This window comes from Aulonocara stuartgranti (genome assembly GCF_965226115.1).
Source record: "Aulonocara stuartgranti genome assembly, chromosome: 1".
NCBI classification, from domain to species: Eukaryota; Metazoa; Chordata; class Actinopteri; order Cichliformes; family Cichlidae; genus Aulonocara; species Aulonocara stuartgranti.
Window position 1 is genome coordinate 15,207,050 of NC_138939.1, and position 27,041 is coordinate 15,234,090.

The window sequence follows — 27,041 nt, forward strand, 5'->3', positions numbered from 1 at the left end:
GGAAACAGCAAACCCAGCTCTATCCAAAGCTCACAAAATCCTCCATTGTTTGTTTAGCCAAATCACTGTCCGGCATATAAGGATGTGCAAACATAACGTCAACAAAACAGCAAAAAAATTGACTGCCTGTTGGATGCATAGAATCAGCAGACTCAGTAAACCGGTTCTTGATGTGTTTATGGCTTCAATTACTAATTTCAAGTCTTTTTAAACATAAAATTACAAAAACAAAAATAAATAAATCAGGCTATGTTTTAGTGCAAGGTTATTTCGTTATTTAAAGTCGCTACTGAATGATCAGATGACAGCAGCAAAATGCTTGGCTTGAGCTTTAAAAGAAAAAGAAAAAGGGACTTCAATTTATTTGTCATCACTGAGTTTCATTGAGAAATATAGCTGGGTGTCATCTGCATAGAAATGAAAGTGTATGGAGGGCAGTTCTAATAATATTACCTAAGGGAAGCATGTATACGGTAAAAAGGACCGGCCCCAACACGGAACCCTGTGGAACACCGTGGCTAACTTTAATGTGTAAAGAAGACAAAAACATTTAAATGCACAAATTTGGTTTGATATGATTCAAACCAATGCAGCACATGCCCTTGAATGCAAACAGACTGCTCTAGTCTCTGTATTAAAAGTTTATAACATTTTATACATTTATCATTTCATAATGATATAACATCATTATACTCAATGGACATATAGGACTGTGCTATTAAACCTGCTCAAAGAAAGTGAATGAGTGTATTTTCCAAAACACTCATTAAAACCTTAAAAGCCTGGAGACAAAACGGGAAACCCAGGACATGCCTGCGACTTCACTTGACTTTCCACTTTTAATACCTGTGTTTTATGCAATTTTTGATTCTTTCACTAATCAAGACTTTCTATTCTTGCGACATCCATTAGACACTTTCTTCAGTCTACCATGAGCTTCTAAATTGCACCACTCACCGAGATTTTCCCCTCCCCATACATCCATCATCATGTCATACTTTCCCAGCTGCTCAAAGTACTCTTTATCCATGACAAAGAGGCCACCTGCTATCATTGGTGTCCTGGAGGGGCAGAAAAAAACCAAAAAAATACAAGAAACAAGAAAATTGAGAAGGCATTGGTAAAAATTGAGTAGATTAATACTCTGTTAGTTGCATATGATACAACCTGTAACTTTTGAAAGTGTGTTTGTCTTACTTTATAGGAGCGATCGGGTTGCCTTGTCTGGCTCGTCTCTGCTCCAGAGTCATGTAGTCCCATTTAAACACCAAATTCCAGTCAAAGCCTGCCAACATAAACACACAGACAAAAAAACACTGCACAATTACGACCATTAGCTGGGATTAAGTAGCAGTCTGGTTGTATAATTGGATTTGGCAGGTTCATATTAGATGACTGGGTAAATCAGCAGTTGCCTGACTTCAAAGGCAACTGCTGTAACTGTTTAAGTGTTAGCAGAGAGAGTTAAACTAGTGTAACTGGCATGTATCTGTTCTACAATACACTGCAATCAGCACAACAAGTACACCACTTTGGCTTTTACATTAATATACCTCACAGACCCACACAAAAAAGAGAAATGTTGCAATGCAAGTGCCAACACTTGCTAATCCAGCCAAATTAAGAATGCGACTGCACGGCAGTTTCACATTCAGAACATTAAATTTTTTATTATGTGAAGTCGTTAATTAATTATTAATATAAAAAAGAGTGGGGGGTTTTAAGCTATGAGTAGTTCTTCCATTTCCAGTGTGCATTGCACCGTATGTAAGCTATATCCATCAGCATCACAGTGGACAAAAAAAGGATATTTAATGCGTAAAATTACATATATGACACCAATTATTTAATTAACTTGAATTCATTAATGTCCTTTCTGGATATCATCTACTGGAGTTATACTCAAGAAGGCACATGCCCAAATCAGTTGGATTGGACATTAAACTGTCTTTAACCCACCAGCTCTCCAGTACAAAGTAGGCGTGATGTTCCATTCAGCCTATGTCAGAATAAAAGAAGGAACTGTCTAAAAGATTTATGATGAACAAGTGGGGGATCATGTGTGCTGCCTCATGAGATAATAAGATAATATCTGCAATACTTTGAAGAGGAGGCACTGTTCAGTGAACATTTCCTGGTGAGAAACAGTTTGAAATATACCATGTTCCTCAGGAGGCCTCGCCTTAAGTATGAGAAATACCTGGAGAGAACAGTTTATGAGCTACAGCACTGGATGGCAAAACACCTGGTCTTAATGCGGCTGTGAGATAACAACGTCAATTCATTGTAAATGAAAAGCATTAAAAAGCAAATCCTCTAAAACCGTAATAAATGCAAAGCCTCGCTGTCAAGCTCGACTGACTAGACTACACAGGAGTCGAGTGTGTCTTTTGTGTACTTTACCTCCTTTCAGATCGGCAGAGGCGCCGACATATTGAAAGTTGTCCATGTTGATGACATCAATGATGGGAGAAACTACTCGTGTCTTATCCTGAGAAGGAAACACGGAGACAGTAATTAAACAAAGCCACTTCAAGGACGGATGCAGGTTTGGAATATCATCAATAAATATTTACTACAAGTTAATTAAAAAGGACAAAATTATGCAGAACTACAAAGGACTCAGAGCACTTAACTGTGTTTGCGAAATTTTAGAGCGTAAGTAAATATTCCCATCTGCAAGCTTATTTTATGTTCTATATTTAGTTTACTGCCACGTTTATGACGTAAAACTGAACGTTAATCAGCCATTTCCTACCAACACCAAAACAAACCCAAGCTTTAAAAATCACAGAGCCACATCACCCGGCAGTTCGAAGAAAGGATTACTCAAGCGGCCCGAATGACGAAAACAGAAACAGCTTGCAGATATTGGGGAGTTCATTTGTTTGAGCCTGAGACATTTTTATAAGACAAGGTTTCACAGTGTATGGTGGGATTCATTATTTAGAGAAGCAGCTAAAGCAAAAGAAAAACAAAGTGAATTACTCTGACAGCGCAGCGTTTCAGACTTGGCTCCAGGCATTTATTAACGAGGGAACAACAAAACAGCACATTCGGGAGGATCAAATGCAGAATCAGACTGTTTTAAGTCAACTCAGATACATTTTTAAAGAACAACAGTGTCCCATTTCAGATTAAGATTACAGTCAATCATGAAGCTCCTTTTTGAAGTCTTTATTTTAAAAAAAGGCTTCGCTCTAAATATCACCAGACTGTATCTGTAAGAGAGCTCGGTTTGCGTTTATAAAAATCAAATTGCCAGCCCCAAAAGATAAAAGATCTTGTCACCCATCAAGATCTGCATGTCTCACACTGTCAGGTTTAGCTGTGATAATGGGCTTTTATAATGAAAACAGGCCCAACATTCCTGTGTGAATGAAATGTAGTCATGCGCTCCTTGTTTCTCACATGAATGTTAACAAGACACTGACTGATTATAAGCTCAGAGGTGCTGCTTTGTAGCCAACCCCAGCCTCCGTGTAAAGGATTAGATGGAAAAAAACATGAATTGCATCAATTTTATGCGTATTTTACTGGGATACACTGGTCAGGGAAATTATCAGGTCAACCTTGCTATTTTGGGAATGGATCCACTTTTGTCTCCAGAGCTGCTTTAATTTCTCGTGGCACAGATTCGACAGGGTGCTGGACATTGCTCAAAGATTTTATTCCACACTGACATGACAGCATCACAGTTTTTCAACTGCATTTCCATGATGGGAATCTCCACTGTTAGGTTTTGTATTGTTGATTGTCATTTATGCTTAGAAATATTTAACCATATATGCTTAGAGGTGTATAATCAATTGTGTAGTGATAGGATGTGTGATCTTTAGCAGGCTACAAAGGCTTGGTGTGGAATGCACACCTACATCCTGGGAGTATGGGAAGAGGTCGTACCTTGTCTTATTGTGTTATGGTAGGATTAACGTAGCTATATCTGTCTTAGTCTAAGTGCCTTTTGGTTTGATGAACTGTTGGATTTCCAGACCAGCAGGTTTAGGGAAGTTATTTATGGGGTCACACTCTGACCACACACACACACACACACACACACACACACACACACGCAAGGTACTCTTTGTGTGTATGTAGACGTCATATGTTAATGAACCTATGCATATTCATGTAACCTCAATAAAAGAGCAGTGTTACGGGAGAACGGACGAGAGCAACTGGGGTCAGGCGAAGGAACGGCGTTTGTCCGGTTCTCTCCCGTGCACGAGAAACATGAAGAACTTTGCCTACTTCGTGTCTTGCTTGCTGTGTAATTATATTGCCTTCAACGTTCCAGCGAATAGGTTCAAGCTACAAACCTATCATCCACAATATATCCTAAAGTTGCTCTATTTGAATAAAAATCTGGGGATTGTTGAGGCCCACTGAGAACTTGTGAACTGTGGTCATAAGGGGTCAGCACCAATACTTAGACAAGCCATGGTGTCCAAACAATGCTCAGTTGGTAGTAAAAGGTCCAAAACTCTGCCATTACACTACCACCAGCCTAAACTGTTGATACAAGGCAGAATGGATCCATCCTTTGACCAGATTTTGACTCCAACATCTGAATGTTGCAACATTTTTCCAATCTTCTATTTTCCAATTTTAGTGAGCCCGTCTGAACTGTAGCCTCAGTTTCCTGCTCTCAGCTGACAGGAGTGGCACCCAGTGCGGTCTTTTGCTTGGTGTAGCCCATCTGCTTCAAGGCAAATGTGTTGTTCAGAGATGCTTTTTTGCATATCTTGGTTGTTACAAGCGGTTATTTGAGTTACTGTAGTTTTGGGCCATTCCCTATAAACCCTAGAGATGGCTCTGTTGTTAAATCCCAGTAGATTAGTAGTTTATGAAATACTTAGGCCACTCCCCCTGGCATCAACTACCACGCTACATTCAACGTTGAAAGTTAGCGGGTTGTCTTGACTGTATCTACAAACCTAAATCCACTGAGCTGCTGCCATGTGATTGGCTAAATGGATATTTTCAATGAGTTGTAGGTAAGACGAGTACCTAATAATAAAGTGACTGTGAGTGTTCGGAAACTTTCCCCCTAAAAGATTTATTTTGTTTCCAGCGTTTTTGTTATTTTTAAATGAGCATTTTGTAGTTTTTTGGCCGTTTTCTTTTTAGATCAAACTATGGTATCATCATTTAAACCATTTATGAGCACAATTACAACATGTGAACTGTTTTTCACTTATCAATGGTATATGGACTGATTATTATAGATTGTATTTGAGCGCTCAAAGCACTTTAAACAACATGCTCCTTTCACACACATTCATACAAGCATTTTTGTCTACACTAAATAGTGTCTAACAATTACACGGTGATACTTTGGCATGCAGACCGGAGCAGCCAAAAACCAAACCGCTACATATCTACGATATTTTCCCCCACTCTGACTAAAGATAACAGGTCAGTGCACAAGAAATTGGGCTGAATCCAGTGTAGTGTTTACACGTGTCAATCAATGCACAGTGACATAACTGACTGCCTTTGTTTCCTTCTATTGGTCTATTAAATGGTTTACTCTGTCCCTCTGAAACCAATTAAAATTTCAACAGGTTTTCTGGGCATTTTCACTATGAATGAGTTGTTTATGTCACACTTTTGCTTTGGAATGGCTCCACAGTGTAGTGGCTTACACATTCTCCCAACAAGCAAAAGATACAAAGTTTGTATCTTTCCCGGGAGGAGAAACAAATCCCTTTTGGGTTGTGTCGGCAAGGTGTACAAACTTGTAGAGCAACACACCATGGTGACCCCTTTAGAATAAGGGATTAGTTGAAAGTAGCTTCTTTTTTTTATTATTCTGCTTTAGATTTTAAACCAATTAGAATCAAAAACAAGGCTATATGCAAACATAACTCAGTTAAAAGGGCACTTTTCATTTCAAGCTGTCGTATTAGAAGAAAGATGGCCAAAGTGCAACAATTTCACTGTCTGGCGAGATCTTCTTCAGAGCGTGCCCTGACTGATAAAACTGAAAATTCAATGCCAGTCTTTAAGAGGAAACCTCCCCCCATCTAATTTGTATCTTAACTATTGTTTTTCACTTGTTTGTTCACTGGGATATGTGCTCAAATGTATTATAATGATATTAAGATACGAAGTTGTACGCTGTGTGCGCGCGTACCTCAGCCACTCTTTCAAGCAGCGGCTCTAGCCAGTGGTCATTACATTCACAGTGAGAGTCCAGGAAGGTGAGGACTGGTGCTGTGGCAGCATCTGCACCACGAACTCTTGATCGCATCAAGCCTGAGGGAAGTTAAGAAAAGAAGTGTGATTAAAAACAACAGTCCTGCTGCCAGACTGAACACTTTCATCCCACATGGTGTGCAGCAGCACTGAGATTTCTTTCGGGCATAAAAGTTATGATAAAACCTTCTTCTTCTAAAGTACCTTCTCTGCGGTCATTTCTCAACACGCGTACTTTCTCAATCTTCCCCAGCAGCGCTCCATCCTCAGCTGGAACACACACAGACACACACAGAGCAGTGATGTTTATTTGTATTTTCACACTGATGATGCTAGCTTTGTTTGCGTGTGTTCACACAACTCACGATTATCACTGTAGTCATCAACCAGAATGATCTCTTTGACCAAGTGAGGTGGACTTTTCTTCAGGACACTAAACAGAGTGAGATCATATAAAAATACAGCACATCTGCCTCAGAATTTGAAAGTACACAAAGCTCAGTATACACGCCTACCTGACCACAGTCCGCAGCAGAGCAGAGCGAGCCTCATTGTGGAAGGTGATGACAACGCTCGAGGCCGGCAGGTCTGACTTCCACTGCTTATGTCTGCAACTGCACAAAAACAAGACAAAACCCCCCAAAGACATAAAAATTAGGGGAAAAAAGAGAAAAAAATGGTTAAAGTATGAATGCTTACATGCGTAGACAAACACGCCCACACACACAAACAATCACGTCACCGAATGTGTGAGCCAAGCTGTGAGCTGGAACTGGTCAGTAAAGCGATTTTGAACACAATAAATACGATGGCGCACATAGTGACACTGACACACACACAGAGGATGCAATGACACACACTCTCATGGAGTAATGCTCTGCTGCAGCTGGGATTGACACTGGGTTTATCATACCGTGAGGCAAAAATCCCATGAGATGACGGGTGTGCCTGTGTATGCGTGTATTTGTGTGTGCGAGCATACCCAAAAAGACAAATCCTGCACCGAATTTAAAGTAAGGAACATGAGTGATAGGGCACTACATGAGAGGAGAGTGACAAGACAGAGAGGAGAAGGAGGAGGAGGAGGAGGGAGCCGATAAGGGCATGAAGAAAACTTTCTATTCCATCTGTCACTTAACTACAGCCACTCTGTCAAACCTGGAGGTAAAAACCCAGAACAGATACGTTTTACAAGATCACGTGTGAAGGTGTGCCATTAGTATTGGCTGTCACACTTGCATAGTTGCTGTATTCGTGTTCATTTCTACTGGGGGGAAAAAGCATCAGAGATTCAAGTCATTTTGATCCTGCGTTGAAAACAACTAGGTGCTTTTGCTGAAACAAAAACAACTGGGCTATTTTTTCCTCCTGGAAATGTTTCACAATGATTGCTGCAGCACGCTCACAAATTACAAAGACATTGATACCAGATCAATAGGAGACACATCCTTGCTCTTTTTAGTAGGCTAATGGCTCCAACTGTCTACTTTTGACCAACATATAAGTAAGGCCAGGTGACTACTTTAACTATGGCAGCTGGACTAATCATTTAGACTATTATGGAGTAGGTCAGTAACATGTTTGGAATCATGTTCTTTTTATATAAATAACATCAAAAAAGTCTAATATCAACATATTTCAAGGTATTTCACAAGCAAAGTATGGAGGGGTCTTTAAAATTCTATAAGATTATGAAAAATAAAACCACAGAGAATTTGAAGAACTTATGCACGGTAGATTGCAATTATCTAGGGAGCAAAATAAAAGCTTGGTACTTGTCATGCCTATGACTTTCATGGCTTCAGGGAGCACTGGATGAAAACAAGCAATTCTGTAGTGGAAATATCTGCACGGCCTCGGGGACTCGAGCAAGAATCAGCATCACTGAATGCAGTTTCTCTCTGCATTAATAAAAACAACTTTAAACTCTCCCTTTGCAAAGAAATAAAACAGCGATCGGAGGAGCAACTGAAGCGGAGAGGAAAACTGGAGGCTATTTTCTGTACGATATGGAAAAAAGGACTTGTTTTGGAGCAACGTCTGTGGTCATGGAGATTTTCTGGGCTGACTTGCTCGTTTCAGCAAGACCATGGTAAACCACAACCTGCGCGTACTGCAGCGGCACAGCTCCACTGTAAGTGTTCACGTGATAAAGCCCGTAGTCTCGGTTTTTCACTCGCTCAAAGTATTTGGTGCATCATGAAATTTAAAAACCATAAGAAACCAAAACTGTTCCTCAGTTCTTACATGCTTACAGTGGTGTTTAAAGACAAGATGACGCTGCACCCTGTCACAACTTCACTGAAATGTGTTTAAAGGGAACAAATTGAATGAGAATATGCATTAATAAATATCTTAGTTTAAACACGTGATATGGAATGTTTGTATTAATCATTTAAACCCTATATCATACCAAATATAGAGGACTTAAACTTTCACCATGACGTTTTGTTTATGCTTGCTTTTTAAGAAGTTATTTGTTAGTATTGCTTAGTCCATGTGAGATATATCCAAGATAAAGAAGTCTCTACAAGTCCAGGAAATGGTGTTCCAAATATTTTGGATACTACATATATAAATCCCTTTTTCTGCTGCTGTATTAGAAAAAGTAAAAACTTGCTCTTTAATATTTCAACACTTCAGCGGTGCCTGTTCTCTAGGTGTAAGGCCTTTCTGCTGACATTTTTTCACACAATCCAGCGATTCTGTCTTTATTAACAAAAGGGTAGCACCAGAAGTTAGGACATGCAACCAGACTTATACAACGCTAATGGACTTTTCACTGCCAAAAAGGCCTGTTGAGCTGACTAAAACCTAATATTCTTCTAATAAAAGAATCCAAACGAAGTCATTTTATGATTTTGTTCTGTCCGTTACAACAAGCAGAACAATACGCAGCTTTTACAGCCTGTGGGTTTATTTTAGCACTAAGGCAGACAGTGTCTGCTCCACTGCTACTTCCTGGTTTCCACTGTAACCACAATAGCGAGAGTTCCTGAGAGATCTTATCCAGTCTGGGATCAATTAGTCAAATCAACGAATGTGATAAGACAGCATGTATTCGCAAAAAAAAAAAACCCTTTCGATCACCCATGAAAAAGCAGAAGTTAAGAGGGATGTCATTGTGTTTCACATATTAGCTGTGTGTGTGTGCAGTGACACAGGTACGTACTGATCATGTCTCGTGTCTGGTACAGCTCTGTCCATTCGGAGTTTGTCACTTTCCACCTGGTTGAACTTGTTTCTGGCGTAGGGGTCTTGACCTGGCCGGACCACCGTGGCTCCAACATACAGATCCTGGTCAAAATCCTGCCAGCGCACCTTACCTGGATGGACACACACACACAAACACACACACATTAGGCACATCTCCAACCAGAGATATCCACAATAGATGCGCGGCACACACTGCTTCCCAGTCAGTTCTGTGACCACTTGACCAGGCTCATTCATTTGAAGGTGCCATTTCCTTCAAGGTCACCTTTTTGTGCACCAGCAGTGACTTGATTTTGGGTTTGATGTGGCCAAAAAGCAGCATGCAGCACGGGTCAAATTGTTTCTCTCAAATGTTTTCACTTCATGTGCCTCGGGACATTACAGCAGAACTTTGTGTTGACAGTCTGGCGCAAAAGCCACTGTGACTGTCCACGCTCCTACTTCAGCTGAAAACTACTCTTTGATCTCTCGGTCATAGCCAGAGACACAGCTCTCATCACAAGCAGCGCTTCTTCACAGGACATTTGGGTCATTTTGAAAGAGAAGTTGATGTTTGTATTGCCAGGGTGCAGCCTAAAGATAGCAACCCTAAAAGGAGCGCAGGTGTGTGCGTGAGAAGACAACATTCAAAAGGTAAAACTGGGTAAATTTAAATCAGGTTTGCTTTATGATTCTAACCTCAGATCTTTTTGTAAAAGCGCCGTCTATAATATGATGCTATAAACCCACAAAAGTGGTATATTAAATATTCAAATGCACTCCAAAAATATTAAAAACACTGGTGGTAAAAAACTGGTGAACCTAGGTTTTAATACGAAATATTTTCTCATGTGAATTTCTGGGAAATCACGTTAAATAAATACAGCACATCCAAAAATAAAAGCCACCACCAAACGCGATATTAAAACCTTCAACAAAGGCTGCAAATGCGTCTGACGAATGAATGGGATTACAGATCAGTGGGAATATGAAATGTAGGAGGCAGCCTGGCTGATGCAAGAATCCTTCACGACTGACAGCGAGGAAACCTGGCTGCTTCAAGCTGCTGCTTGACGAGGCAGCGACATGGCACTGAGGAAAGCTGACATGAAATTTATGCCGCCTGTATGCGAAAATACGCGGGAGACAACTCAGCCGACAGGGCGAGACTACTTTGGTAAAGCCAGGAAACACAAAAGAACATTTAATATGCACCGCAGACAGTCAGGGAGGGAGCACTTGTTAATTTGTTGCAGTTTAGAAACATGATTTATAAGATCAGTATAAATAAAAATATTTTTTTAGTGTTTTGTGTCGTGTCAGTTTGACCAAAATACTGAAACGCTGCAGAATAAACAGAGAAAGCCGTCACGTTTAGTTTCACAGTTTATCTCCGACTATTGAGACGCAGACACACACCAATAATAACGCAACTAATTAGCTGGGTGCAGCTGTCACGCTAACAACTCGAGCATGTGGCAGTGAGAGATTACGCCATCTCCCAGCATAGATGAGCGCGTGCATGGCAGAGAAGTTGAAGAGCGCGTGTGCGTCTGCGCGCGTCTCCTGTGGCAGCACGTGAACGTGGTTCGCGTGTCAATTAACCGAAACTCGCGACTATGATCCGCTCGCGACTGTGTAACGGTGCCTCGGAGACGCGTGCATCAGAGTGTGTGATGTCCTTGCTGATATCTGTGTTTAGTGGCAGCGAGTAAGCGATGTGGTGAAATGAATGTTAAACCCGGGGTTGATTACTCCGCTTCCTTCAGCGGATTAACGCTCCGCTCTCTCCGGGTTTGCCCCGTTTTTCTGCTGTGTTCGCGATACCGCGAGGCCTCTTCGGCAGGTACATCTATGTGCGCTCAGCCTCTGTCATGCAGTACTGGTCAATGATGCGATCAGCTGGCTGAAATTATAGCTGTTTGAACAGCTTTCACTCTCACTCCGACTCTCGGTCGCTGAACTGTTTCAGCCCACAGCGGCTGACTGGTTGTTGTTTTTGTTTGTCGCCGCATTTTGTAGAAATCCCTCATCACGTTTCTAAGTGATGCTAACTGCCAAAAAGGATTCAAGCTCAGTGTCATTCCCCCAGTCTGTGCTGAACCATGAGCCCTCACTGCCTAGCAGACAGCTCAGAGGGCACCAGTGCTCGACGTGTATTTAATGGATGCGTTTCAATTGAGATGCATCCTGATCCCACTGCCTGAACTCCAGCACCAATCTGTGCCACTGCTCCCGTGCAGAGATGGGCAGTAACGCGTTACAAGTAACGCGTTACTGTAATCTGATTACTTTTTTCAAGTAACGAGTAAAGTAAGGGATTACTATTGCAAAATCGGTAATTAGATTACCGTTACTTTCCCGTAGGAACGCTGCGTTACTGCGTTACTAAAACCGTGATTTTTTTTGCGAGAATGTCTCATGACAGTGACGTAAGCAAGTGCGACGTTCGTGACAACAGCTGTGTGCAGATCAACAGTGGATCATATATCGAGTGCAGGAGAGAGTATGAGCATACACCGTTTAAAGCGTGGAAGTACTGACCTTACTTTGAGTTTGATTCCATAAAAAGTGACAAAAACATTAGTGTCCATCGTGCGTGGGAAGAAAACTTCTTTTTACAGCGAAAAAAACCCCTAAACTTCCAAACAAGCACCGAGTAGCTACGACGTAATGGGAAACTCACAGAGACACTCGCGCGGATTCTTCAACTGACCGCAGCACACCTACACCAGGGTAACCCTCCGCCTACCCTGCTCCTGCTTTACAGGTGAAAATAGAGCAAAAGGACCGCTGAGTCTTTGACTTTATTTATTTTCTGCTGTGTTTTACTTGCATCTATTTGAAAGACTGAGTGTAAACACAAAAAATATTTTATGTGCTGGAATGTGCAGAAAATAGGTTTAAATGTTAAACTAATTTATTCAAGTCAGAGAATGTTGCATATAATTAAATGTTTTGCTTGATGCATAAAGTTAAAAGATTAAAACTAATAAAACAAGTTAAAAAAAGAGACTTTTCCATTTGATTACATTTTGTATGATGGATTATGTAGAAAAAGTAGAATTGGGCTGAAAGATCTATCGCTTTATCACCTACTCAGGTTGTAAATCGTGTTTTTAAAAACTAACTAAGTAACTAAGTAATTAATTACTTTTGAAAATAAGTAATCAGTAAAGTAACAGGATTACTTTTTGGGGGGAGTAATCAGTAATTAGTTACTGATTACTTTTTTCAAGTAACTTGACCAACACTGCTCCCGTGCACCAAGTGATGCATTCACGAACCTGCCACTTAGTCACTGTAGTCACTGAGAAGGATGTTGATTAATATGCAAAAGCTAAAAGATTCCCAAGTTATTGAGTTTGGCGTTACTGAAGCTGTGTTACTATTTTAGGCTTAAGTGGGGAAAAGACTGCTTCCCCATGTGCTACAAAACACTCCGTAGATTCATAGGACTGCGACTGCTGAAAATGCGCCCACATAGAGTCATTTATCAAGACTCACTACGGCACTTCATCTATAAATAAATGAATACTCTGACCAACACTGCCACTGTCTGCGTCTTATTCAGCAAATAGCTAGAAAGAAGTAGATAAATGGAAGGGCGTCAAATCTGAATTTTTATAACGCGTTTTCAGCAGATTTAGAAACTAAAATCGCAGCAGAGAATTGGATCGCTCCACTTGCAGGGACTGAGATTAACACACCACAGTTGGCTAAAGCTTGTGACAAGTTAAATCACTATAATAACAGAAATATGCGCTAAACACACAGACTGAAACAACTCTGTTGTTTCACTGGCACAAAGACTAAAACGTTTTGGGAAGAGGTCGAGGTGATGCGTGAGAAAATTTGTTCAGAAAGAAATTCCACTGGACTCTGAGCCGCTTCGACTCCTTTGCATCCACAAGAACATAAATATGAAAAGTAAACAAAGTGGCGTCAGCTAAAGTTCTAGCCAAAAATCTATAAAAGCATCATTTTAAATAACTACACTCAGCAGCCACTTTATTAGGCCCACCTAATCAGCAAATCACATGGCTGCAGTTCAATGAATTTAGGCATGTTGACATGGTCAAGGTGATTGGGGAAATAATTATTTGATCCCCTGCTGAATTTGTAAGTTTGCTCACAAAGAATTGAACCCCCCACCCCGCATCACATATCTGGCTAATCACACAAACAGGTGTCACCTTCTAACTGAACTTCTTACTGATAACGTTGTAGCCTGTTCCAGCCTCATTCACGTCTACAGTCCTGTCCCTCGACATCATCTGACAGCTCTTTAGTCTCACACATGGTGGTGGAGAAGTTGGACTGAAAGAAACTGATTTTGTAGACAGGTGTACTAGTTTAAATACTTTAACTTGTGTAATGCGTTTTTTTCCTGGTATTTTGTTTTTTAAATCTGTTTCAATTTTTAAAAAAAAAATAGAGATTGTTCATTTCCCTGGAAGTGAGCAAACTTACAAATTCAGCAGGGGATGAAATAATTATATACCCCACTGTGAGTCTGAATGTGGGATGGTTGTTGGTGGCAGACTTGAATACAGCAATATTTCCCAGCACTTTGGCGAATCGAAGCTATGAGGAATTAAGGGAGTTCTGAAGGCAAAGAGGGATCAGCCTGGTACTGACGAAGTAGCCGGCGAGCGCAAATAAATGTTTAGTACCAGACAAGACAAATGATGCCAAACGTTCACTAGAAAGAATAACACATACTGAGAGCTTTGAGGAGTTTTTTCTTCACTTTGTAAAGGATTCGGATCTGGAAGAGGGCCAGTGCAGGCTTGTTTTGACTTCTCTGAAAAAAAATTTTTCTTCTTGTTTCAGAGGATTTGGATGTGTTGAATGGAAGGAGCATGCTGTTGCTCCCTCCCCCATCTTAGTCATTTTTCCCCTTGTTTGAATAAAACATATTTTTGGCATGCTCAAACGGTAAAACGATAACAAAACGCTTAAAAACAACCATGAAAAATAACAAGGCGTCAGTGCAACAATGAAACATTTCTAACATACTCAGAGTGACACCGTTTAGTACATTTTATGCTTTAATTTTTTTTTAAAATGAAGATCTGAGGTATCGCCTCACCTTTTTACTTTATAATGACTGTCTGAGTAGGATTAGATAGAAAACAAAACATAACCAGCACCCATCTTTGACGAACCCAAAGACTTACTTATTTACTCTGTTTTTATTAGTAAATCTTTTACTCTTCCACGTATCTCTTAGGCTCCATCTCCTTGTTCTCTTGCTTTCTCAACACTTTCCTTCTGTTTTCTTTCTGCTCTTCTTAAGTGTCCTTGTGTGCTCTGGGTGATGTTGTGATACGCTGTCATTGCTGAGTGTAATGTCACCCTGAAATTGAAATGCCCTCACTTCAACATTCAAATTGGATAGCATTGCTGGATCAGATAAGAGAGTGTGTGTTCAGCGTTCGCAGGTCACGGGCCTGTGAAGGAGGGGCGTTGGCTGCTTCTGCTGCTTTGAGTCAGCCTGACGATGGGTGCTGAATGAGAAATCAGATTCTCCTCCTGCTCTCCTCTTGGCTGCTGGACACTGAAACAATGTCTCTCAGAGTTTGGGTGGAGACGCATAGTTGGTTTGTGGGAAGATCGAAATTGGCTGCCTGGATTATTTTGGACAGGCAATCGGCTCCAACCTGTTTTTAAGTCTGAACCATACAGATGTGCGTATTTCATTGGGTTCCCTCGCTGTGGTTATTCAAACACGATAAGGTTAAGGATGTTCATGTTCTACTGGTAATAAAACAAACTATGCTGCTGTGTTACCGCGTTTTGAAAAAGGAAATGGTTTCGGTTGTGGGAACATGATGCGGAATACTCTCTGGATACATGAATGTGGTTTACAGTGACTGCAGTGCACATGCTCTGCAGCTGGTATGCATTTGTGTCGTGCCTTTTCCTAGAGTTCAGTCACAACTGCAAGCAATGAGAAAGCGAACTCCACAGATCCTGAAGGATCAAGAATAAAAGATAAATTTGACACACATGTGCCTCAGACATGAATCGTTCCTGCCAGTTAAAGGGAACTACTACACTACTTTTACAGGACAGCAGGTCTCGGGAGCACTACTGCAAATGTACCACTACGTTAGCTACAAGTTTAAGAAGTTAAGAAGAAGACAGCTTACCAGAGCTCTGAAGCTCCATTCCCATGTCTGCACAGGACAAATTAAGCGTTATTAGGACAACACAACCAATGGCTGTCAAGATGCATTGTGAGCAATAAACTGTATATAAAAGCTGCCAAGCCTGACAAGTTAAGTAAATGTGATTTTTTTTCTGACAATGTGTGCTTGCAAAGATAAGAAGAAGTCTACTTCTTGCATGATTTATTACCCTTGCAAACACTTTATTAACAAGTATGTCATCTCAATTGCTCATATCAAACCTTAATTATGTATGATTTTTTTTAAATTATGGCCTCATTTTAAGTAAATACAGACAGTAAGCCACAGCTTGCTTTTGGCTCCACTAATTTACAAGTCACTACTGTATAAGAGTGAGCATCCACAGTTTTTACAGTCAGATCCACTCCTCCTCCTGTGATGTGTGGTTTAAAAAACAAAAACAACAATATACTGAAAGCAGGACTCCACCCCCCAATAGCTGAGGCCACAGTGGCTACATCCAAAACTGATATATGGTGTGTGGTTTTAACAAGGAGAAACAGCATCTGGAATAAAAACAGATGTTTCTCAGCCTGTTGCATTGACTCTATTGAAGTTGTAGCACCTCAGAGGTTTGCTCTCTGAATGTCCCCATTTAGCCGTGTAACTGGGCCAGAGAGGTTGTGATATATGATTTGTGGGGACGTTTCCTACCTGGTGGCAGTGTCTCCGGGCCGTGGGCTTTGTCGTCAGAGTTGTGACCTTTGGTCCTACCGGACAAGTCCCTGGACACCCAGTCATCCTGAAAACATTAAGAAAGGCGGTTAGTCACAGTTCTCACACTGTGAGCTTGGGTACAAACAGCAAACAAACCTGAAGCAAGGCAAACAGAAGTGAGTTGAATGTATGAACATCTGATTTGTTTGTATTTGGAAGCGCTGTGAAGATTACAGAGAGAAATGTGCAAGGAAAGACAAAATAGGACCTCACAATGCAACGTAACATGCAGAATGGAAAGAGCTCATTTTAGCTTCACTAGTTCAAGTCTTGGACACCGCTAGAGTAGCTCTGCGTGAGTCCCAGCTCGTAAATGATCCCCATTTATCTTCTACTGGACCTTGATGGACATTTTAGCTCTTCTATCTTTATAAGCCAACTTTGATCTGATTGGCTTTCCTTCAGAAAAAGGTTTAAACAGCAGGTGGGTGGCTGTGTGAGCAGAGCTGTACGCATGAGAGCACATTAAGGATATTCCCTCCCTTTGACATCAAACAGAGCAGTTTGAAACCGAGCGTTTAGACTTTTCTGGAGCCTGAGAAGCACCTCCAGTTTGAGCGCTCCTTTTTTCAGTGAAACCTCATGAAATCAAATTCACTATTTAGATAACAGGATGTCCAGCAAACATGGCTCTACTGGTCAAAGATGTTGAACGGTCAAAGCATTTAAAAATCAATAAATTATCCAGTCAACGTGTGCTTTAGAGCGGTTTCATCATCAGTTAAAATACGCACACTCCCGTGATCATCCGCAGCCTGTCAGTTTCTCTCCGTTAGCCATTTAAAATCAATGCTGGCAGCGATTCAGAGGTCGACTCGTTCGTTATTTCACTCACTAATTTGGCTGTTCCTTTCCTCCTCTTCTGTTCATGATTCCATAATTTCACTCATTCATTTTATCCCTGTAAAGTCATCTTCTGAGCCCTTCTGAGAAACACCGTCATTGTCTTGCCCACACCATTTGTACAAATGGACAGATGACCGAGCCACCCATCCATCCTCTTGTCCACATAAGTTACAATTAAAACCCACCGGATCGATACGCTGGCAGGGAACACAATTAGCAGCATTCACTCTGGGTCCAGGCTGCTGCCCTTGACTTCAGAAATACTATTATTCAGCTTTCTTATTTGCTCTGTAGCCCGCATTTCACCTTCAGCCTCTCCAAAATGTGTTATTGATCCGTTTTCTTTATGCCTTCAGGACAGGCAATAACGACGTGATGTCACAAACCACCGCAGACCGTACTCAGCTGTTAATTTCTACCTCTGACAGAAGGGCTAATAGGGATTTTCACAGCTTTTTTATGCATTAATATTAGCAAAAACAACTGCTGTTGTTTTCTGTGACTGTTGCCCATCATTTAACTGTATGCCAAATTTTTAAATCATCTGCTGTGGACAGAGTCTCAGTCTGTTCTGAAACCACAACCTTTTCTCAGTGACTGCAATAAGATTAGACCGTCCACTACCTGCAACAACTATATATAAAAAAATCCTACATAAAATCAATTTCTATAAGTGCTCAGGACAGATGAGTGTGCGCACAGTTAGAGAGTAATGTTCGGCGTAGGATAAAGACTAAAGCTGGCAGTGTACTTCCTGTGCAAACACAGTCTGACAGGTTCTGAGGGGTAAGAATAAAACATGGGGGCTGATTTTCTGGTAAAATAAAGCAACAAATTGGTGCAGGACTTCTTCCTGGTGAAGCAGTTTTCTGAAAAGGAAACAACTTGCAGACATTTTACTATCAACTCTTCAAATGCTGGCTGCATTATGAGCAAATAATAAGCCACCTTTCATTATAATAAGTGATTGAGAAGAGATCAAATTAAGATTATACTTGTTATAAAGGAACACACCCCCTTCTTGAATTCTCATTAGTTTTGATGATCTGTATTCTTTGCAGTCGCTGATCATACTCGTGTTTGCACAAGTCTTTCAAGTACGACCAAACACTTCAACGTGATTATAAGACAATTATTCATATCAGCCAAGGTGTCTCTTTGTCTCTGTCAAGACAAATTTGATGGCATCTATCACATCTTCACTCTCTCCCAGCACGCCCACCCCCACCAGGAAACTGTCATCTGTTTCTTTATACGTCTGGATGCCTCCCAGTCCACCGCGCAGACCCACTACAGAAGCAGTTACATGCTGAAACGCTGCTGTGAAAAGACCTCCATCTAAAGCATCTGTGCTTATGTGCAGCAGCATCATGCACAACATCAAATGTGCAAAGCAAACCTAGGCCAGTGCACAAAGACACTGGATAACCAGGGGATCTAACCTAACACAGCTGATATAAACCTTACCAGAGGACTTTATATATAATGAAATGAAAAAAAGAAAAGAAAAAAAAACTTCTAAATGAAGTCCTCATTTTTAATAAACACTTCTCCTAGCCCTTACAATTTGTGGAGGTAAAGTGACCTACACCCCGTAGATTCTACTGATATTTAATCGCATCAGTAAAGCAGAAGGCCATTGTACAGTACACCATTAAACACTATGTCGTGCACTAGAGACATTTTTACACGTTTCTTTGCTACAGCAGGAAAAGTACAGGTGCTGATAATACTGAGTCTGTTAGAGTGATTAGTTCCAATTTTTTTCTTCATTAGTTTCCATTTTTAATTCATCTCAAGATTTTTGTTTCAGTTCAATTTAACTCCATTCGCTTGCTTCAGTTTAGCTTTTAGTATCTGGAAATGTAGGTTTAGGTTTTATGAGTTTCTATGTTAGTCTTTTATTACTATACTGTGGGGTAGCGGGGTATTACAAAAGATCTTAGTCACATACAACATATACACCAAAGCCTCCGATTGGCTGCTGTGCTGACGAACCTGAGGAAAGTGAAAAAGACTAAAACTGAGGACATCTATTTTCTTCTGCTTATCCAACTCTGGGTCATAGGGGGCGGAGTCTATCACAGCTGTCATGAGGTGAACACCCTGGACAGGGCTTACAGAGAGAGAGAGAGAGACAACCATTCAATTTAATGATTTAGAAGTGCCAGTTAACCTAAAATGCATGTTTTTTGACCTAAAGAGGGGAAGAGGGTACCGAGATTGAACCCACACAGGGACAGACTCCACAACGAGGCCAACGGTTTTTAGTTACATCTCTTCTTTTTTCAGCGATTCACTGTGGAAATGTCTTTACACTGACACAACAGGAAGTTTCGCCGGTCTGGCCCACTTACGGTCGAGGTGGGCTGTATGTGGCCTACGATGTAAAAGGAGTCCAACATCCCTGATCTATCAGGAGTGTAGCTTGGCTTATTTGAATAATGAAGGCGGTTCCTTGTTCCACACGGATATCTTCTCGCTCCAAATCTGTGACCTTGCAACCTCTTTAGCCATCTCACAACATACCCAGCAGGTCTGAACAAACTCAATCTCGCTCTCTCTTTCTTTGTCCCCAAAAGGATTCGTTTGTTTGTTTGTTTGTTTTTTTAAACAAAGAAGACAGTTGGAGATGGAGGTGAGCAAAAAGGCAAGAAATACTCTTAAAATAATAGCTGGAAGATGAAAGAGGAGTCAACCAGAGAAAAGGTAATTGGAGATAAAGTTGGGGGAAAATAAATCCCTGGTACATTTGAGCTACGTGCTTCCCGTGTAAACTTCTCTCTGACTTATGGGAAGTACTCTCCATCACAGATCACACCAAGATAGAAAACGTTAGGAGATAATGAGAACAATGCAGTGCTGTAAGGAGCCAGGCATGTGATTTATCAACAAATGGTTACTATAAATATGACAAATCGCTGATTGAGACATGATTTAAATAAGTAAGTAGGGAGCAGATGTTGACGAGCTATTTTTATAGCTCACATCATATGAACGGCTTGAAAACCTCTTAGTGAAAGTGGCCTCAGCCCCTCTTTGGCTCTCCTCAAAGCACAAAAAAATGACTGATTAGAATGATGTCCACTTAAAGAGAAATAAAATCAACCTCAGTGATGCACTGTGGGCTTTTGGAAACAGAGAAAGGCACGATGTTGAGCAACTGTTAACCCCTTGATGTCGGGTTCATGTGGTTTGTTCTGACTGTTAATTGAATCTCAATGATTTTTCCACAGCATCAAACTAAGCTGCAACCTCTGGGGCTAAAAAATAAAGCCAACACAAAGTGCTAAGAACTCCAGTTCCTCTAATAGCTTCACGAGGCAGGCTCCAAAAGCTAATTTCCCCTTCATAACAACTGTACTGGGGTGATTTTCTTTTCTGTCCCAACAACACATTTGGATTTTGTTAAGGCTCACTACAATGTTTAAAACTGATGCCTCACAGCATGAAGACTCCTCATGTGAACCCTGGCTAGAACCATCCTGTACCTTCACTGGATTGCTTTCACGATCCATTCAAGCGAGTCTGACAAACTGTGCTGGCTAGACGACTGGGTCAGAGCATCTCCAAAACTGCGGCTCTTGTGGAGTATTCCTGGTCTTTATGGTTAGTATCTAACAAAAGTGTTCCAAGGAAGGTGAACAGCAGTGAACCTGGTCATGAGCAGCCAAGGCTCATTGATGCACGTGATTGATGCACAAGGCTGACCCACGTAGTCCGATCCAACAGATGAGCTACTGTAGCTTAAACAGCCAAACAGGTTAATGCATATTCTGATTGAAAGTGTCAGAATAAACCGTGCATCATAGTTTGTTGCATGTGGGACTGCAAAGCTGCAGAGTATTACGTTTGAGGTGCTGACCTGGGCTTCAAATCCTCTAGATTTCAATCCAATCGAGCATCTGTGGGATGTGTTAGACAAACAATTCCGATCCATGGAGCTCCCACCTAACAACTGATGAGCTTACAGAATCGGTTGGTGACATCTTGGTGGCAGATACCAAAGCACACCTTCAGGGGTCTAGTGGAATTCATGCGTCATTGGGTCAGAGGTGTTTGGGAGGAAAAGGGGGGACCAACACAACATTTGGCAGGTGGTTAAAATGTAATGGCTGATCTGTATAAACTGGCCGTGGATTTTAATCAGATGAAGTGCTATGTGGGTCTGTGGGTAAATGTGGCTTGTAGTCTGTCAGCTTGTAGCAGTTCGAGGGGTCAATAAGATCAGGAAAAGTGCCAGGCCAGGCCTAAAATTAGGTGCTGCTTTGAGAGATGTGCTGACACAGGCAGCTGGTCCGGTAACTGTCTCCTTGTCCTCACCTCTGCTACCTGCAGTCACTGAACAGGACCTGTCGACTACGTTTGTCCTGTTGGCATCTCCTTTTTCATGCAAGTATCGGACAAATAAGACAGCCTGCAGCAGGGGACGAACCAGTCCAAGACTTCTGTGCTTCAGTTCTGATGAGTGAAATTCTATTATTTTATTAGTAGAGTCTATTGCTAATCAACAATAAATAATACCAACAATAAGAATCCAAATCTGACATCCAAGGTGACATCACAGTGGCTACATCCACTTTTTATATACAGGCTATGATTACAGCTCACACTCTGTCATGGCTGCAATGTTTCATCAAATGGAAATATTGTTTGTGTGCAGAATCTTCCTCATTTCCTCAAAAGTTCAGATGATCTCCACTAGAATTTTAAAACAATGTTCAAGTGGCTTCAAGAGCCAGACCCTTTCTTGGCCGGGATCAATTTTCCGGTTGTTAATCTAAGCTAAGTGAGTCCTGGCTGTAGATACACATTTACTGGACGGATGTGAGAAAGATATTAATCTTGTCATCTAGCTCATGAGAAGATAACAACAAACCTTATAAGTGGATTTCTATTTTTCATTTCTCGCTCTTTGGTCCCGGCCTGTGAGCAGCTCTCTTCCTGTCTGTCTTTCACTTTCTTTGTGTGTGTCTCTCACTTCATTTTTCTGTTTTGCATCGCGTCACTTGGGCAGCCGTTTGCTTATTCTGCCATCGGACAGATGGTCATGACACAGAGTCAAAAAAGGGACTTTATACACACAAGCAAACACACACACACACACAGACACACACACAAAGGAATGAGTCATGGTGTAAAGCCAGCTTGTGTCCAGCTCTATATCTATCCACGACACTCCTGTCTCCTGAGACGGGATAATGTTACATTTATGTTTAAAACACCTTCTGCTTGTCATACTGTCCTTTGTTGTTCTTCACAGAGCTGCTGCTAACATGTCTTTAAGTGTCTAAGAGGTTTAACCCATTTTTGTTTGGTTTTTCTGTTTTTCTTTTGCGGTGATTGGTTTGTTCTTTTTGCTTTAAGCCACCAAACAGCGTGCGTTTATCTCTGTACTTCGCTGGTGGTTTATAAAGAGCAGGATTAAGCATCTTACCACACACTGAGCAATGTAGAAAACATATTGATTGAGAAAAGTCAGTGTGTGTGTGGGTTTTTTCTTTAATTTTAATTTTTTTATGTCAGGCTTTAACACAGAGAGACAGGCAGCTGGATGGGGCGGCGAGGAAATGACACCTGGCGGGATGTGAGCAGCATTTTCACAACGTGACGAGAACACGCTGTATGTCAAAGCACTGAAGTCGGCAATATAATGAACACACACTGAGACTGTCAAAACCAATATCATGTTCGAAAACAGCAGTTTCTTTTCTTTGGTGTGAAGGGAATCGCGAGCGCTGCTTCTAAATAACCACAGGGTGTCAATCAACTCAAACATGCCGTCCTCTCACATTTTAACTTCAAAATATAGCCAGACACCAACTTCAAGAAACAATATGACTTTATAAACTTTTTGTTACCTGCAGACTGAAGCATCTACCTGTGCACACCAGAGCCATCACACCTGCTTTTCTAATAGTGGGATGGACTTTAAGCCTCCGTCAGATCAGGCCAACTGTGCATGTGTGTCTTAACAAGTGTCAGCTCATATTTATTATGTGGGGTTCTCAGAGCTTACATGCATTACTGTGTCAGTTTGGTTATCGTGCGCTCATCTGAAAGTCTGCAAGTGTGTATGTGAGTGTGTCATGCAGTCTTGGTAGAACCTCAGTCAGTATAATCCACAGTAATCTGATCACATCCACGGATAGATTAACTCGGAAAGCAGTCAAGAGGTCAACAACACACACACGCGCGCGCGCGCACACACACACAGTACTCTCGCTGCGGTGAGACACATGAATGGCTGATATATCCAAATACATATTTATAGAAATCACTTCTTGTGAAGTTATCTGAAGAGTTCATGACTCTGGCTACAGTTGGGATCTATGGCCACAGCTGCACGCACGCGACTATGAACTCGATAACCCCATGCACCAACACGTTATTTCTGTGTTCTCAGTTCTCAACAGATGAATTCTGACACAGAATTTGCATGTCACACCCAGGTTTAGTTGCCATTATTGAAACAACTTTAGCTCCATTTGTGGGGGAAACATTTAGTCAATCTTTATATGTTCACTTTTATTCCTCCTTTGAAATAGAAGTCCTCCAACGAGTTGTGATCTGCAAGGTCTCCAGTTGGGCGTGACCAGAAAGTCTCCAAGGTAAGGCTCCCAGGTGATGTCTTGATTGGACTGCTTAACCACCTGAACTGGATGCTTTTGTACTCCAAGCTCCCTGATGATGCTCAAGCTCCTCACTCAGTTTATATGGAGGCTGTAAGCTACTAAGGTTGGTTCACTGGACAATTATGGAGTCCAACACTGGTTGTCTTTTGGGGTTGATTGAAATGGACCAGCTGTTAATTGGATGGGTGAATGGATGGATGGAGGTTTGCCACCTTGATAATTTAAATCTGTAAACAGGTAAATTTTAAATCCAGTTGCCCATGCACACCTTAAACTGTAAACGCATGATAATTGTTATCAGTTGGACATGGCCATTTAGAAAATGCTCACATATCACCCAACCATACCAGCTTCCCTACTAAGAAAATTCATTGTGGCTGTTTCTATCTGCAATCTTAGTCATTCGGCCGTTATCTGGAGCTCATGACCATGTGTGACAGTTTGAGCATGGCTTACAGCAGCATGTGCTGTTCCTGATTAAACAAAACGTCCTTCAACTGGACGACTGTGACAGGCTGCATCTGTCTTCCCGAAGTGTCCTTAAGCAGGATGCTGATCCTAATCAGCTCCAGGCAGGGCAGTCAGCAGCTGAGCCTGACCTTTAACCTCCCTGAGGAGTGGAAGAAATATCACTGTAAGGGGCTCAAAGCAAAAATCTAGATATCATGCAGCTCTGCCTGTCCCAGAGGGAATCAAACTAGTTTCCCTCAGTGTCTGTGAGCTGGTTTTTAAAGTGTGTCTTTACTTTTCTATTAGTTTAAATAAAATGCAGGCTGTCTAGTTAGATAAACATTAAAAAAAAGAAGATTCTCACAAGTCACAACAGTCTCTGCCCAGCTAGCATCACAGCACATGGAAATTTCATCTTTTTAAACAAGTACCTCACATCACCCTGTGAATCATATTTCCTCCTCTCGTGCAACTCAAGTTAGATCTCCTACAAGCTGCTTCTGACTTACTGAGTTTAGACGAGGTTAGCATCCATGCACTGTGGCCTTAAGTACAGAGTATAACTGAACCGGACCACATATGAGACAAGAACACTTCTGGAAGAATCAGCTGCATAAAATGTTAATACGTCGCCAGACTTGAACTGGACATGAACTCTCAAATGTTTCGCGAAAGTCTTAGAGACACAGTTACATTATATGTGTAATTTCATGGTTACACTCTGTGGGTACTCCAGTAGATAATACTTCTCAGAAGGGTGAGAACAAATTTCAGTATATAAAAGATGGCCATCGCAATTCAGGGTCTGAAAAGCAAAGCCAGCTTTTAAGTGAAGCTTTAAACATGCATTCTTGTTAGTGACCAGCAGGGGGCAACTACTCTGCTTCCAGAAAGAAGCGTGATTGTATGTCTATGAGAAAATGACCCTACTTCTGTCTTAAAGTAACAAGCATGTAAACACAGTCTTGATAAATGTGTGCTTTCGGTCGTTAATTTTAAGCTTGAGTTATCACAGCATGCTGTTGATTTTATAAATTACTGTCCCATTTACAGCACAATAGATGATTAACAGGAAATGCTTGATGGTGAGCCTGCCTTGTTACTGAGGTGGCTACGGCGTAAGCATGCGGTGTCCCTTTTCTCAGTAAGATTGTGGTAGCAGGGTCTGATTTTGGCTCAGCTGCAGTGCAGGGGGTGAAGCCGAGGGTTCAGGGGGCAGTGCCAGGAGAGATTGGCTGCCACAGCTGTCAGTCATCATCTAATGATGTCTCTCCTATTTATGCAATAACATACTGGGACCAAAATGTGTGTGTTGTGTAGGGGAGGGGGGTGTAAACCTGGACTGGCAGCAGCTGATGAACCGAGCTGACTGAGCACAGTGTGAAACACACAAATTTCCAGTATCCAGGTGAATCCACCTGGATACTGATGTGGCCTCTTCTGTCACACAACCCCCGGCATGTCCTCCGTCACTACATCATCCTATTTTCCTCCAGCTCGGCATTTATATCCAACATCCTTTGTCCCCTGTTTCCAACCATCCCTCCTCTGCACATGTCCAAGCTGTCCCTCTGATAAACTCATTTCTAATACTGACCACCCTGGGTACAAATCCGCTACCTCCAGCTCCACCTCCCGCCTTTTTGTCAGTGCTGCTCTCTCCAAACCATAGCAGGTCTCACTACCCTCCCCCCTGCATATATCCTTCTGTCACAAATCACCCCCGACACTCATCTCCACCCACTCCACCTTGCCTGCACTCTATTCTTCACCTCATCTGCATTAATTACATTTTCTCCTTTTAGTTTCACTGTTACACTCGTCAACTTGTCCACAATTAAAATGTCTTTCTGTAAAGTCCAAATGAAGTGTAAAGCGATCATCTGCTTCCCTTTCTGTCACACCATGCGGTTTTATGCAATACATTTTAACATGGTAATCTATACGGGTCGATTTGCTTTTGGAACAAGTAATACTTTTAGGAAATGTGTGAGTTGGCTTCATTTTTCAGGCCTGCAGTTTCCCTTTGGTGCTGAAGTGAATGATAAAGGGAGGGATTACATGCAGTACAGAGACATGGACATCTATAGATGCCATGGATTAGTCCACGCAGTCTCCTCCAGGCACACAGCCTCGTACCCATCTGATGACGCTCTGGCTAAAGCAAACTAAAGCATACTCCAAAGTTAGAACTATAACTGGCCTCTTAAGATTTACATTGACAATGAAAACCAAATTAAGAGCTGTGCTTTCTGGAAGACAATACGTTGGGTGACCAAATTTAGCTTCGTCTACAGTACAATCCCTCCTCTCCCAAATAAATCAATTGTCACAAAATTCTGACATCTTCATCTACACGAGACTCAGAGAGACTGCATGTGTTCACACAGCGACCACGTTAAAATCCCAGACTCCCTGCAGCGATGCCCCCCTCTCCGGCTCGAGCTGCAAGTCGTTTATCCAGGAAAAGAAAGAATCTTTAACAAGTCCCGTTTCTTCCCTCCTCTTTAATCACAACTCTGCATCCTCAGGCCCCTCACACATGCACGCTAACACACAGTGTCTTCTGGCAGCAGTTCAACATCAAAGATGAAAGCAGTGAAAGTAGCTTGTTGCTCAAAACAAGTCTTACAAAAAACAGCCATAGCTGGAATATCATTACAAACACAGGGGGAGAGCGAGGTTCGATAAGGAGGGAGGATGCAGATGGAAGCTTCTGGCGTTTGCGGGCAGTTTTGTTTCCAGTAAAACGATTTTGAGGCTCAGGTTTCTGCGCCTCTGCAGCAACAAACTTTAAAAT

The 27,041-nt window shown here is 41.6% G+C and overlaps 1 protein-coding gene across 3 annotated transcripts in view; it reads right to left on the reverse strand.

Annotated features, from left to right (window-relative positions):
* galnt2 (UDP-N-acetyl-alpha-D-galactosamine:polypeptide N-acetylgalactosaminyltransferase 2) overlaps nucleotides 1-27,041 on the reverse strand; it is a 68,845-nt gene that overhangs the window by 13,694 nt on the left and 28,110 nt on the right. For 2 of the 3 annotated variants that reach the window (XM_082501583.1, XM_082501584.1), the window contains exons 2-10: nucleotides 16,248-16,335; nucleotides 9,374-9,527; nucleotides 6,717-6,815; nucleotides 6,567-6,634; nucleotides 6,406-6,471; nucleotides 6,140-6,261; nucleotides 2,404-2,491; nucleotides 1,198-1,285; nucleotides 958-1,061 (exon numbers count right to left, since the gene is read on the reverse strand). In XM_082501583.1, coding sequence (XP_082357709.1) covers nucleotides 958-1,061; nucleotides 1,198-1,285; nucleotides 2,404-2,491; nucleotides 6,140-6,261; nucleotides 6,406-6,471; nucleotides 6,567-6,634; nucleotides 6,717-6,815; nucleotides 9,374-9,527; nucleotides 16,248-16,335 — 877 coding nt within the window. Of the gene's footprint in view, nucleotides 1-957; nucleotides 1,062-1,197; nucleotides 1,286-2,403; nucleotides 2,492-6,139; nucleotides 6,262-6,405; nucleotides 6,472-6,566; nucleotides 6,635-6,716; nucleotides 6,816-9,373; nucleotides 9,528-15,554; nucleotides 15,579-16,247; nucleotides 16,336-27,041 lie in introns of those variants that run through there. The other variant, XM_082501585.1, reaches the window with a different exon arrangement.